The sequence below is a fragment of the Stegodyphus dumicola genome, chromosome 2 (genome assembly GCF_044657685.1).
Source record: "Stegodyphus dumicola isolate Sdum_Otavi_A_Nest chromosome 2, ASM4465768v1".
In the NCBI taxonomy this organism is placed as follows: domain Eukaryota; kingdom Metazoa; phylum Arthropoda; class Arachnida; order Araneae; family Eresidae; genus Stegodyphus; species Stegodyphus dumicola.
The window spans coordinates 59,777,217-59,791,745 of record NC_140769.1 but is presented as its reverse complement, the minus strand read 5'-3'; the positions used below and the strand labels follow the sequence as shown (position 1 = coordinate 59,791,745).

Below are 14,529 nucleotides of genomic sequence, written 5' to 3'. Positions count from 1 at the left end.
GTTTTTATTTGGTAAAAAAGGATATAATAAATTTCACTGGAAAACATTTTGATGGGTAGTTATGTATATGACTTACGATATGAACTCAATATTCAACTATCATATACATACTATTCCTAATATACATAAAATTTAATTTTTATTTCCCTCTATAGTCAACTCTCTAAGGTATAATACAGCATGGCTTAAGCAATAATTTTCGCAATACAATGTATTGCAGAATGTGAAATATGAACACGGAAACATATTAATTGCAAAGAACTTGGAGAATAAAATGCTATTTTAATCATGGATATTTACAAGAAAATAATGCTTGATATTTATCAGAATTGTTCAGATGAACTGTTACAAACTGCAATACATACATCACAATGACAAAGAAGTGATTGGCATTTACTTTGAAAGCTATTCAGCAAGTCTCTGCTGCAGTGATGATAACTAGCTGACAAGATCTGCAGTCGAATCAATCTCTGTTTCGTAAACAAGATCCACTGTCATTGTAATGCATGTATTGAAGTTTGCATTATATATTTGTATAATTCATTTATAATAATTCTGAAACATCTTGCTGTAATCATATACAATTACCAGGGAGTTTTGTTTACTTAATTAAATGAAATAAATCATAAAGGGAATACTGTAAAATGTTTACTATCACATTCTGTAAGTTGGAGATGATTTATATTTATGGCAATTAAAATCAAATTGAAACAAGCTATTTTTAGTTTATTCTTATAACATTTAAATCCACTTTTATTAACTGCACGCAGCATTATTTTATGTATTGTACATCAGGAAATATTAATTTATTAATATTTATTGCAACCTCTCAGTTCATAATGTATCATATATATAAAATACTATAAACATAACAATCAGGAAATGTTAAATGACAAATTACTTTTTCCATTACATAATGCATGTAATAAATATGTGTTTAAATACTGCAAAATATGTATCCTTATAGCAGGTTTAATGATATTTTTACTGCAGTTAAAAAATGAAATACAATGCTATTGCATTTTGTGGAATTTTGAACAATTAAGACTTGAGAGAGCATTATCGTATCCAACAGCACACAAATTTATTGCATACATACTTCTAAAAATTTATTATTATATTTAATTCGTACAATAAACATAAAAAATATTAAAGGTGCTATACACTAAATATCAGACTGAGACTACAAATGTCTCAGACCAAATATACTGCAGATATGTTTAGTCTGAGAACTTAGGTCTGGTAAGGCCTCTCAATTAAGATTCAGATCTTAGGTCTGTTTAAGGCCTCTCAATTCAGATTACTGCACATAACTATGAATATGATATGAAAGCACACATTGACTTATTTCATTGCACTATGATATGAAAGCACACATTGCAAAAGAGCAAGCACAAGAAAATGTTAATAGATTATTTGCAATCAATGCACATAAACAAATGCTAAAAAGCTATAGAATAAACCATGTTTGAACATTGATGAGTACAGGGAGGCATAACAAAGCAAATGAAAACAGAAAATAAAGCACTAAATAAATATTTACAGGTGCAGGACACTTATTTTTACATAAATTATCAATATTTTATATCTAGAATTATATTTTATTCAATTATGTGCTATTTCTAATTTAATACTCTTTGCTTGATAAGAAAACAGCAAACGGGACAATATTTTACGAATACGTATCCCAACTTGTTGCTACGGGTAATCCCTTAGCAGGGAGAATGTATACCGCTGCCCTCTTAGAGGAAGTACGTCATCGGATGACAACCATAGCCTGGTCTACCATAAGGAGCTATTTCACCCTTTTTTGGCGTTGAGGCTGTTCTCCAAACATTATCCATTTATTTAATTATGGCAAAGCAGACTAGGGCTATCTGCCTAAGGGAAGGGTGCCTATGTGGAGTATTTTCTAAAAGAAACTGGCTCATATACACGTTACACATGGGGAAACTCACGAAAATGCCCATGCCACCAGCCGTTCGCGGTATTCGAACCTCGGATCGAGCTACCAGTGTTCAGCGATTTCACCGATCGGCCGCTTGGAACAAGGAGGTCTAACCTCCTTGGCTTGGAATGATCAGTTTGACCAAAGAATCTCTAAGGAAAGTCCTTAGAAATTCTTTGGTTTTACTCCCTAGAAATGAAGGACTGAAATTGTTACTTCATTTTGATTTATGAGTTTTATTATTACCATATATACATATGAATATGCATGATTTAAGGTTTAATATTTAGAATTTATTCTAGCAATTAAGTCTACTTTAAGGAAATATAAATTAGATTTTAAAAAAAAATCAACTGTTAAATTAATTAAATTAAGGACTGAAATAGTGTTGCCCTTCGGGCAGAAACACTTATCGAGTGCAAAACAGGACATTTGTTTATTTCTTCTGGATAACGAATTTTTAAACAAATGTTATTGCTATTTTTTTATTTTGTGAAACTTGATAATTTTTGTGTGTATTTCCCGTCATAAGTACGTTTTAAAACATTTTAAATTTATTTTTTAAAGTTGGCAGATTAATTAGGAAGTGTGTTAAAGCTGAGAATAATAAATTGTTAGCTGTTGACATTTCTTTTTTAGAATTCATGTTAAAAATAAATATATCGTGAGCTCATGAACATGATATATAATCACATTACTGCAATAATGTTGTATATGTATATATGCACAGAGTTATAAACTTGGTCCTATGTGAGAAAATGTATAAACCTACATTTTTGATTACCTACATGAAGCTCATCAGTTTGATTCAGTTTAGCTGCTTAATTTAATAAGTTCTGTAAATGGCTAGGTATTACTACGTGTATTCGTTTCAATTAATGTATAAAATTTATGTAAAAACTTAAAATGTGTTGACGTTTAAATTCAGTAAAATAAGTGTCCTTTGCTCTTGAGGAATAGCAAGACTTTTCGTTACTCTTCTGTTATCGGGACCAGATTCAGAAATGTATGTACGTATGCACGTGTATATATGTACGTACATATACACATGCGTGCATATGTGCATACATTTCTGAATTCGATTCTGATAACCGAAGAGTACCGACTTTTCTGTTATCCTCGGCCACATATTCTTATTTTGTTTAATCTTCAACTAAAACTAGTGTTTTCGTAATTTAATTGCAATCAGTGTAATTAAATTAATTTTAAATATAATTGAAAAATCAGTATTAACCATTATTAAACTTATTACATTTTTTTTAATTTTCTGATTCCTTAAATTTCTGGAATTTATGAATGTAGTGGATCCACTTGCATTCCAGAACCCTGACTACATGCTTACAAACATCTATACTTTCTCTGGGATTTGAACCCCATCCTATCAGTAAGGCAGTCAGCATCACTAAGGGAGTATTGAAAAAGTGTAATGTTAATGGATGTACAGTTTAAAAAAAAAAATAAAAAGAGAGAGAGAAGGAGAAAAAAAGGATTGTGTTCTAGATTTATTATAGCTTTTTATTAATTTTTGCTAAAGCCTTCAAAAGCTAATGATTGCTTTTGTTTTCTTGTAACTACTGCCAATTCTTTTCTGATCAAGTAATTGAAAGCTTCGGTTGTGGATGTTATTTTTCATTCAGAAAAAAAAAAAAAAAAAAGAAATAGATATATAATATCAGTTACATATTGTAGACATTTAATTTTTTTAAAAAACACATAGTGATATATGCTAGACGTAAATTATTTTTACTTACTGATGCCTATTAAATAAATGCCTCTTAACTTTTTATATTATAGAAACTGTAGAACATGTTCATAAGTATCCAGAGTACAGCAGGCACAGTTTGTTATCTCAAGAAAAATTTTAAGTTAGGCATAATAAACAATGTACATTGTTCATATATATGTATACGTTATCTCCAAGTTAGATAAATTGTTAATCAGACTTTGATACTGATTGATGCATTTTTAAATTTGATCATAAAAAAGTTAAAACTAAGTATTGTAAAAGTAAAACTAATATGATCGGCTTAGCTATACATATCATTGATTGATAGCTTGGTTAATTGATTAAGACAAAGCCCTTGAAGACTGTTGTATTTCATTGCCTTCTTAAACTTTATATCGAAGCACATGCTGTAAAAATGTTGGATACTAATTCATGAGTATATTTTTTGTACAATTATGCTTTTGTTTCTCATCGGTGGTGTTTATGTGTTTAAGACGTTGGCTATCTTATTATTCCTCCTGCTTGTTAATTTTATTTTTAAAAACAAAAAAAATTTTAGTCGTTACTAATTAACAATTTTTTATAAGATTAGTGGGTACTTTTTGATGATCCACACTCTCACAAAGCAAAATCTTTGACAAAAAATGTTTGTTGGGCTATCTTTACAGTTAATAGGTACAGTTCTGTCAATAGTAAAAAGAAACTTTTTTTTTTTTTTAAAAAAGAAGATATTTTATGTGAAATAATGAGATTTTGTATGGCTGATATATGCATTTTTATAGGTTGTCTATACTGCTCAACAATAAACTTTTAAAATATCTTCAAAACAATCGTCTTCTTTTGCATGCTGGGTTTTCTGTCAAACAAATTACTCATGTACTTAAACATTTGTATTGTAAAGTACAGATTGATGCTTTTATCTCTGAATCATTCTATTATTTAACAACACAAAATAATTTGAGGATAGATTCATTGTGGGCCTATCTATTTATTAAAAAAAAAACAGTTAAACTTTAGCTAGTTTAATTAATCTTTTGGCAAAATGTTTATTTGGATGTAGTTAAAAAAATTATTAGTGCTGAAATATTGTAGCTTGCTTCAATACTGAAAACAAAAATTTGCCACCATACCATATAGTCCATATGTCCTCAAAACCTACCTCATACTTCCAACTGAAAGTTAGCCAAAAATTTATTTCTGTTTTTTGAATTTATGAGTAGCCCGATTAAAATAAATTATTTGCACATATATACCAATTTTGTTTTCTTTCTTTTTGTGTAATTTAAATGTAATGTCATAATAAAACATTTCTTCTGAGTGCTCTTTTATATCAATTGGGATTTTTTTTCTTTAGTAGTAAAATAGCCAGATAGCTCAAGCATACTTGTGTTGTCTAATCTAAATTTTGTACAACTTTTAAGTTATGTGCTAGAAATTTCCTTTTGTAGTTTAAGCAATAATGCCATCAGAAAGATACTAATACTTTTGTTAGCACTCTTCTTCAACATAGATATGCCTCAATACAGAAGATAATTTTATTTCTCTCTTTGGTACTACTCTTATATGCGCCCTCAGGTCGCCAAATGCGACAAGATGTGTTGTGCGCTGGGTTTTAGCACGTTTGCATGTTCTGGGGGCGATGTTAGTTTCATTGGCAACCCTTTTTACTTGGAAACTTGAATTTCAGTTGCTAGTGGGTTCGTGTGGTGTGTGGTATTTGAGTGATTTATGACTGATTTATGTATACTGGACTTTGTATGCTCTGTGTCTCTGAAGATAGGAGGGAAAGATAAAGTGGTGGAAGTTGATGAGTCGAAATTGTTATGTTAATTTATTAAAGCGAGGTGTGCGTAGTTCGTAGATTCCTTCGCTGTCTAGATTGTGCAATTCGTAGATTTTTTTTTTTAAAGTTTAAACAGAATGCTGTGTACATGGTATTTTTTAGAATTTATTGTTGTTATCTTAATTTATTTAAGCTAGGTGTACGTAGTTCATAGATTCCTTTGCTGCAGATTGTGCAATTCTGTGATATTTTTTCAAGTTAAAACATACACTGTGTACATGGATTCTTCTGAAATATTTTTGGTTAGAAACTTTACATTTTTGATATCTAAATTTTTTGTTTTTGTTTTGGATTTTTAGCTTAAATTGTGTGTTCAAAACGTGGTTTTTGCACGTGTGAAAATTACGTTTTTGCAGACATTTTAGACTTAAAGTTTGAAATGTAGGCACAAAATTTAGGTAGTAATATGGTGGTGTGGAGTTTCTTGCCAAAGATGTTAGATGTTTGCCGAGAAATTTGTCGCTAACCGAGGGTGTATATAAGAGTAGTTCACTCTGTTTATATATATATATATATATATATATTTAAAAATAGACTCTTTAAAGAATCTTTGTATGTTTTGCAACTTGGAACACTTTATCCATATGGATTAAATTCAGCCATCAATAGTAAATCTGACTTTAATGCTATAGTTTATGAGCAGTTTAGTTTCTTCAGCAAGAAAACAGAAAGAGGTACCAGAGGAAAGAAAAACGTTAAAATTTCTATTACTACTAATTTACTATATTCCATATTTCAAGATTTATTTGAAGAACCAAGTTTCAAGAAAAATATTCTTAACTTCCTTCATTTGCTTCCTCACAGACATCTAATTGTTATTCAAAGTTTCATTAAAAATAAATTTACAGGAAATAATCTTATCTGATTTAATTCTTGATTTCATCCAATTCAAATTCAACTGTGTTACTTCTAAAGATAAAAAAAATTCTGTACTGTTAACTTTCTTTATTGAAATTTTGATGATATTCAACTTCATAAAATATTTCAACAAGCTCAACAGAAATTTCCAGAAATTTTTCCAAAATATCTGTATGCTTCAAGCAGGGGCATAGCTAGAGAGGGGCATATGTCCCCGGGCGCAGAATCCAAGGGGTGCCAAACTGATGTTAGGACATTTTAGAATGAAATGTTTTCCATCCTTGGCAAGCAGTAGGGGGCGCGAAATCTTCAGTTGTTCCTGGGCACTGAAAACCCTAGCTACGACTCTGGCTCCAAGTACAACAAAAACTTAGTAGTTTTCTCAACCATCATAAAGAAGTTTTTTTCTGCCACTTGATTTTGTAACAAGGAAAAATTTCTGCCATTTGTTGAGGAACATCATAAGCATATTCTTATATGAAATCTCGACATTATGCAAGATAAAGAAATTCAACAGTTTATGATAAAAATAAACAAAATTTAGGCCAATTAAATGCATTTCTAAATTACATTGCATTGAAAGCATTTCTACAGATATTGATAATTTTATAATAAAAGCAAGCTCTCAACTTAGTTTGCCTTCTCATCTATTTAAGGAATCAAAGAATGAAGTTATTAATCAAAGAGGAAAGAAAATTCAATTAAAAAAACCGTTAAACTTTAGCTAGGAATTAAATGCTGGGAAATTTACTTCAAAAGTTTTCATTGTTCAAAAAACAATTTACAATTACCAAAATGGATAAAGCAGGCAGTAATATCATTATTTTATGAAAAACAGTCTACAATTCAGTACATTGAAAATAGGCTGAAAAATTCCATGACCTATAGTATCTCCAAAAATAAAGAAAGAACATAACAAAATTTCTGCCTTTCACAAAAAATGGAAAATTTCTTTTATCACTGCAAACAATATTTGTTTCTTCATCATTGATTATTTTTATATCAAAATATATGAGGGGTGTTCAAATCAAAAGATGCAAAATGACACTGTGGATGTAATTGAAGTCTTTATTCACTAGTAATCACCAGAGGCCTGAGCACAACTATCCCACTGTCTCAGGAGCCGAAGGAATCCTTGTTCTCCTGCGTCTGTGACAGGAGCCACTTCTCCACTATGTTCTTCAGTTTGTTGTACGAGTTGTGCTTCCCATTGAGATGTGTATTTAGTGGACCAAATTCATGGAAATCACAGAGCAACATGTCCAGGCGGTGCTGAAGCTGCTGCCACTTGAATTTGGGCATTACACTTTGTGTGACCTTGGAGACTTGACATGCGATGTCCATCAAACTAAAAGTGGAATTGCTGCAAAAAATGGGTAAAGGCATGAAGAAAGTGACAGAGAGGTTAGTGAAAATGAAAAAATTTCAATTGACAAGTTAGTCGGTATTCTCGCCACAGCAATTACAGGGCTTGAACAGCGGAACTTTGTAATTATAAGGTCTGTGCATCTGCTTTGCTTTCATATCTACTAATTTAGATAAAATCTAAAACTGAATTTCAGTTCATATCATTAGAAAAACAGAAAAGTGATGTAATAATTTAGAAAGAGTAGAAAACAAAATTAAATTAAAAAAGGAAATTTCAAAATTGAATGTACAGTGTGTTTCATATTGAAATGGGCAAAAAGAAGGCATACTTGTGAATGCTGTAATTACTTTTATTTTGATAAATCAAAGTTACTTTGAAACTATAATTATCCAAGTTTCTGTAGATGTTCCATGTGTGCCTCTCTGGTAACACAAAAAATATCTATATAGTATTGCAATTTTTGCCACACTCTTGATAGAATATCCTTTGTTGATGATTCGAGCACTTCAGTATCTGCTGATTTAGTTGCTGTAAGTCCTGAGGAAGTGGAGGCATGAACACTTTGTCTTTAACAAAACCCCATCAGAAAAAACCACAAAGGTTTAGATTGGAGGATCTTAGTAGCCAACAAACAATACTGTATCGTTTGACCCAGCAATTGGATAGACTATCATTCATGTATTGATGTGCATTTTTATACCAATGTAATGGAGCACTGTCTTGCTGCAGAATGAAGCTGGAAACCACGTCCTCCAACTGAGGCAACAATCACTCTGATAGCATCTGTTGGTAAATGCACCCATTAATTAATTTTTCCATGGACAAAAACACAATTGTTGGAAATGGTGCAGAAAACGTTCACCTTTGGAGAATCATGCTCATGTTTCACTTCACCAAGGTGATTTCCCATGTCTCAAAATCATAAACTATGCAATTAACTTCACCAGAAACAGGAAAGGTAGCTTCATCTGAGAACTCAGGTCTGTTCACAAAACCATCTACCTCTAGCTTATCTTGCAGATTCTCACAAAAAAGCATTATGCAACATTTTGTCGAAAAGTTTTAATGCCTCCATCATCTGAAAGGTGTATGGCTAGAATTTTAAACATTTCCATAACACATGCTAAACTGTTACATGAGACACATTGAGTTCAGAACTTGCGCATGTTAATTTTGAGAGACTTTTGGAGTCCTGTACCTGATGCTGTGTCATTGTTGTTTATACTTGCAGTGGGTTCGTGAGCATCACTGTTGGTCCACTGGATGGTGATAATGTGTTGCCTGGTCAGACAAAATTCGATTTCTCTTGCATTATGTTAATGACAGGGTCAGAATTCATTATTTGGCTGAGGAACAGCTGCTAGACCATTGTATGATGAATAGAGCTCAAGCTCATGGTGGATTAATTATGTCGTGGAGGACATTTATACAATCAGCTGTTACATGACTTTTGCATAATGCTGGTGATACAGATAGCTTTGAGATCTGAAACTCAAACAGGCAATAATAGGAAATTAATACAATCAGCTGTTGCATGACTTTTGCATAATGCTATGTTAATGACAGGGTCAGAATTCATTATTTGGCTGGGGAACAGCTGCTAGACCATTGTATGATGAATAGAGCTCAAGCTCATGGTGGATTAATTATGTCGTGGAGGACATTTATGCGATTAGCTGTTACATGACTTTTGCATAATGCTGGTGATACAGATAGTTTTGAGATCTGAAACTCAAACAGCCAATAATAATTTTAGAGCATTATTAATTAGCCAGTCAAAATCAAATATTTAATTTGGTTATTCTGCAACTACTTATTTATGCTTCCTTGTCATCTGTCTTTAATAATTTCTTAATTATTACAGATATAATATATGTACACCAAAGAGCCATTACATTATAACCAGCCTCAGCCTATAAAAATGGGCTCACCCAGGAACAAAACCACTGTGCATGTGTGGCTGATGTTGGAGTATATCAAGTGGCTATGCATTGTCTTTCAAACATAGTGCGATTAGCTACATTATGGGAAAATCAGCTGATTTATCAAACTTCGATAAAGGTAAAATTGTTATGGCTCGGTGACTGGGAACATCAATATCACAAACAGCATGTTTATTGGATTATTCACATGCAGTTGTTGTGAGCACATATCGTAAGTGGTGTATGGATGGTGGAAAAATAAGTTGATGGCCAGCAGTGTGTCGTTGTTGACGCATTGATTCCAGACGAGAGTGGAGATTCCTACCACTGTTCACCTTCACCAAAGAGCTACAACAGCCGAAATCACCACTAGCTACAACAGTGGTGACTCAGACAGTGTTTTTGAACAGGCTGTGCAACGTACATTGCTGCGTATGGACCTATGCAGCCGGAGGCAGAAGCATATCCCTGCACTGATAGCATGTCATAACCAGCTGCGTCTGCAGTAAGCCAAGAAACATTGGAATGGGACATTAGAAGAATAGAAGAAAGTTGCGGGATCTGACAAATAATGTTTTCTGGTCCATCACATCAATGGGCATGTGCTAATACGTGATTTCTAAACGAAACTCTGGCTCCCAGATGCACAGTTGGACGGAGACAAGCCAATGGTGGGAGCATTATGGTGTGGGCAATGTTTTCATGGAACATATTAGGACCCATAATCCCCATAGGACAATCCCTGACTTCTGTGCGCTATGTGAACATCATTGCAGATCAGGTTTAGCCATTCATGACATTTTTCCAGCGGGGAATGGTGTTTACCAACAGGATAATGCAGCATATCATAAGGGTCAAAACGTCAGGGAGTGGTTTGAGGAACATTCCAGTGACTTTCAAGTCATGTCTTTGCCTCCAAATACACCTGACATTAATCCAATAGAGCATTAGTAGTTCCACCTAGAAAACCAAATTCATGTTGCCACGCTACCCCCTCACAATGTGTGGAAATTGCAGGACCAGTTGGTGAGCACTTGGTACCAGATACCTTAGACTACCTATTAACAACTTGTAGAGTCAATGCCATGCCGAGTGCTGGCAGTTTTGAGGGCTAAAGGTGGTCCTACATGTTATTAACAGGGTAGTCATAATGTAATGACTCTTCTGTGTGTATATATAGGGTGTTTTAGCAAATTGGTTTCAAGGGAGAGAGAGTACATGTAGACAATGAAAAAATCACATGGTCAGAAATGTTTTCTTGGCGCGGTAGTGAAAATACAAAACACAAAAAAGGAAGGACACAAACAGTGTGACTAATACAGCAGAAGCCAACAAATAAGAACAAAAACAGCAGCAATCATCATTAAGAAGGTATTCATAATTATGACCAGGACTGTGATGCATGGCTCACATCTCCAGTGCATGTAAAATACATGATGCATGGTTCCTGCATCATAGTCTGGGACTAATTTTCAACACCTTTGATGATGATCATCTGTTTTTGTACCTATTTCTTCATTTCTGCTGCATTAAGCATAATAATTATTATTCTCATCCTGTTTGTGTCCTTCCTTTATAGTGTTTTGTGTCATCACTACTGTGCCAGAAGAGCATTTCCGACTATGCATTGCTATGAGTTTTTCCATCGTATAGGTGTCTATCTCTTCAAAAAGTTTCTAACTGATTTGCTGAAACATTCTGTATGTGAAAATACGAGGCATGTTTATATTTTGTTTTCAAAATAATTGTTTTGTAATTATATATATGTTATTTATGTATTTTAGAAATGCACATATACATGCTTTTTGTTATTTATTAAAAATTTTATGTTTATTTGTCTTAAGTAGATTAAAATTTCCCTTCATTTTTAGAGTATGGAGTTAATTCACATCCCAGCTGAGATTTTAGAGCACATTTTTGCATTTCTTGATGGGCAGTCATTCTGTAGGATTAAACTTGTTTGCAAACATTGGCATGAAACTGGGAAACGAATGCAAGTCAGAAACTCTCTTTGGAAGCAGTTCTGTATCAAAGAAGTTCCTGAACACATTTTAGAAGATATTTTATCTTTTAAAAGTGTTTTGCTGACTGATAAAATAATTGACTGGTGTGCAATATACAAGAAATGGTTTCATGCAAAAATGATTAGGACATCACCTTACTGGAAGAAATTAATCAAAGGATTTTGTTATAATCCTGTGACATGTGTGAAAATTTCAGGTAAGGATAATTAATTTATTGGTGTAAGTTTATATATTTAACATTTTTATAAATTTAGTAATATTTCATATTAAAGCTTTAACTTAATCTGTTGGGATGCACAACTGCCTACCAAGCATTCTGAATCTGCCAAATGGTCATTTTAAGATTTATACATTTCATGTTTTCTGATTATCCATAGCCTCATGAAAAGTATTTTAACTTATTGGCAACTTTGTGTATCAGTGAAAATAATTTGTTTTGGCTATTTTACTGCTCTGAGTGATAATCCCAGTTCACCTGCACAGAATTGCAATGCCATATATTTATTTGCTCAACAATAAATAAAACAACAGTAAAATCAATTCATCTATCTTCAGATGATTTTCAGACCTGCATTTTAATATTTTGCTTGCCGATTTTGACATTATATTTCCAAAGGTATAAAAAAAATACTGAAAATGTAGTTTATAGAATAATGTTTTAATTATTTATTATTTAGTAAAATGCCGTATTTTTTGAAGAAAAAAAATGCTTTTTTTCTTTAACAGCTGGTGCGATGCATTGCCATATTTTAAAATGGCTGTTTGTCTTTCAAGTCTTAGCTTGGCAAAAAATTAGTTGTCAGTAGTTGGGGACTTTTTTCAGGCTTGGGTGGATAATCAGAAAATACCTTATAATACAGAAATAAGTTTTTAGTCATTTATTGCATTTTAAATGATATAAATGCAAAACTGAACATCGTTTATAATTTATGTAATACATCAGAAAATGAAATAAAAGTGCATAAATTTTTTTTACGTATTTAAATACAAGTGTTGCTTGTTAAAAATGAAAGCAATTTTTCAAAAAGAACACTTACTCAGCTGAAATCCTTAACCATGTAGTTGTGTATGACTTGGTATAGTAAATTTTTTCACAGTTCATGAATAAAATGCTGGTACTTTCATCTATGCCCCCACCAAAAAGTTGTTAATTTGTTGACAATTAATTTTTTACCAAGCTATTGTGCAAAGCACAGTTGCCATTTTAAAAATGGCAGCACACTGAGTCTTTCATAAAAGAGCAATCAATCAATAAAACTTAATAATTGAGAACCATTGGTAATAAAACACTTACCTTTTTCAAAAAGTCATTCTCTTTCCTGCTGTTTTTCTATACACAGCAATCTGTGTTCATAGTAAAAAAATAAAAAATAATTTTTTGTTCAGAATTAGCATTATAGAATACAAAGTCTTTAATCCGGACTTCCATAATCCGGACCTCAAAGCTACCAACTTTATGCGCAAGCGTAAACGCATTATACGTTTATGCATGCGCGTTTAATGCACGGGTCCATTATGCATGCACGTAAAGAGAAGAGATACTCTTTATAGAAGAAAGAATTAAAGAGAGAGTATTAGCACAAAAAACGAAGCAACTTAAACAACTTACATTGAAAGAAATGTTTAATAAATTAAACAAATAAATATTAAGCTTTTTCTTTGTAAATTTTGATACCCTTTAGATCATAATTGCTCTTTATTTCATAAATTACGGTTTCATATTTTTAATTGTATAATTTCTGCATGCCATCATACTACATTTAAATTGATGATCTATAATCTGGAAAAACCCCTAATCCGGAATCGCCAAAGTCCCGACGAGTCCGGATTACGGACATTGTACTGTGTAACAGTTTAGTTCTCTCAGTAATAACTTTCTAGGTAATATCTTAAGCAAGAAGCATGGTCGATAAAAATGTCGCAGTAAGGCATGTTTTCTTTTAAGGCTTCCATGAAAATGAAGAATTTTTTCTCTTTAGATTAAAAATGGTAGGATGCACTGGCTGCCTCTTACAAAGGCTCTAAAGCCAAGGCGAATCTTAGAATTTCATTGTGAAGTTATGCTTATCAATTATTAGTCGTAAATCACATCATTTCCTGATAATGCTTTGCGATGGGTTTACAAAGTCTCTCATTTACTTTCTTTATTGTAGGGAGGAGTTTCTAAAATTTTCAAATATTCCAGTTCCTTTTCATTTGTTCTAGTTGTTTTTAAATAATAGTTGTGGAGTTCTCCTTAAAAAGATATCTTTATTAACCCATAGCATGTAACTATGTGCATGCAAAATAACTGAATTCATTTTAGGAAATGTACTTACTTCTCTGTTTTTTAAGGCACGTTGACTTTCCAAAAAGCATCATAAAATATCTGAAAGGGTAGTCAGTTTGAATGACAACTAATAAGTTAAAGTAGTTATCACTTTAACTTAGAACATATATTTGAAGAACAAAAGTTTTTCTCTATTGATTTGTTCTCATTGAAATAAGTAGTCATTAATTGTAAAAAAAAAAAAAAAAAAAAAAAAAAAAACTTGAGAATTTTGTTCATTTACTAAAATTATTTTTATAACTAGAATTACATTAATGAATGATATTTTATAATCTTTTTGGGGAAGAGAAAAACTTCAGTTAGCATAGATTTTAGATAAAAGTCATATTTTTGAGGGACGACTGATACCGAAGAAGAGGGATCCATGCAGTGAGCTTTAAGAAAAAAAGTAAAATATCGCTTCTGTTTAATTGTTTGTAAATAATATCAAATATTTCGTTCCAATAAATAAAATGATCTGTAATGTGAAATTCTGGATTATATTTTATTATGTATGATTGGCCATGTGTA

The 14,529-nt window shown here is 32.0% G+C and overlaps 1 protein-coding gene across 3 annotated transcripts in view; it reads left to right on the top strand.

The window, feature by feature from the left end:
* Positions 1–14,529, top strand: part of LOC118193410 (uncharacterized) — a 74,217-nt gene that overhangs the window by 7,185 nt on the left and 52,503 nt on the right. Inside the window, exons 1-2 of one of the 3 annotated variants that reach the window (XM_035364490.2) lie at positions 2,357–2,479; positions 11,538–11,886. In XM_035364490.2, coding sequence (XP_035220381.1) covers positions 11,541–11,886 — 346 coding nt within the window. In that variant the 5' untranslated portion in view covers positions 2,357–2,479; positions 11,538–11,540. Of the gene's footprint in view, positions 1–2,356; positions 2,480–11,537; positions 11,887–14,529 lie in introns of those variants that run through there. The other 2 variants (XM_085810700.1, XM_035364491.2) reach the window with 2 other exon arrangements.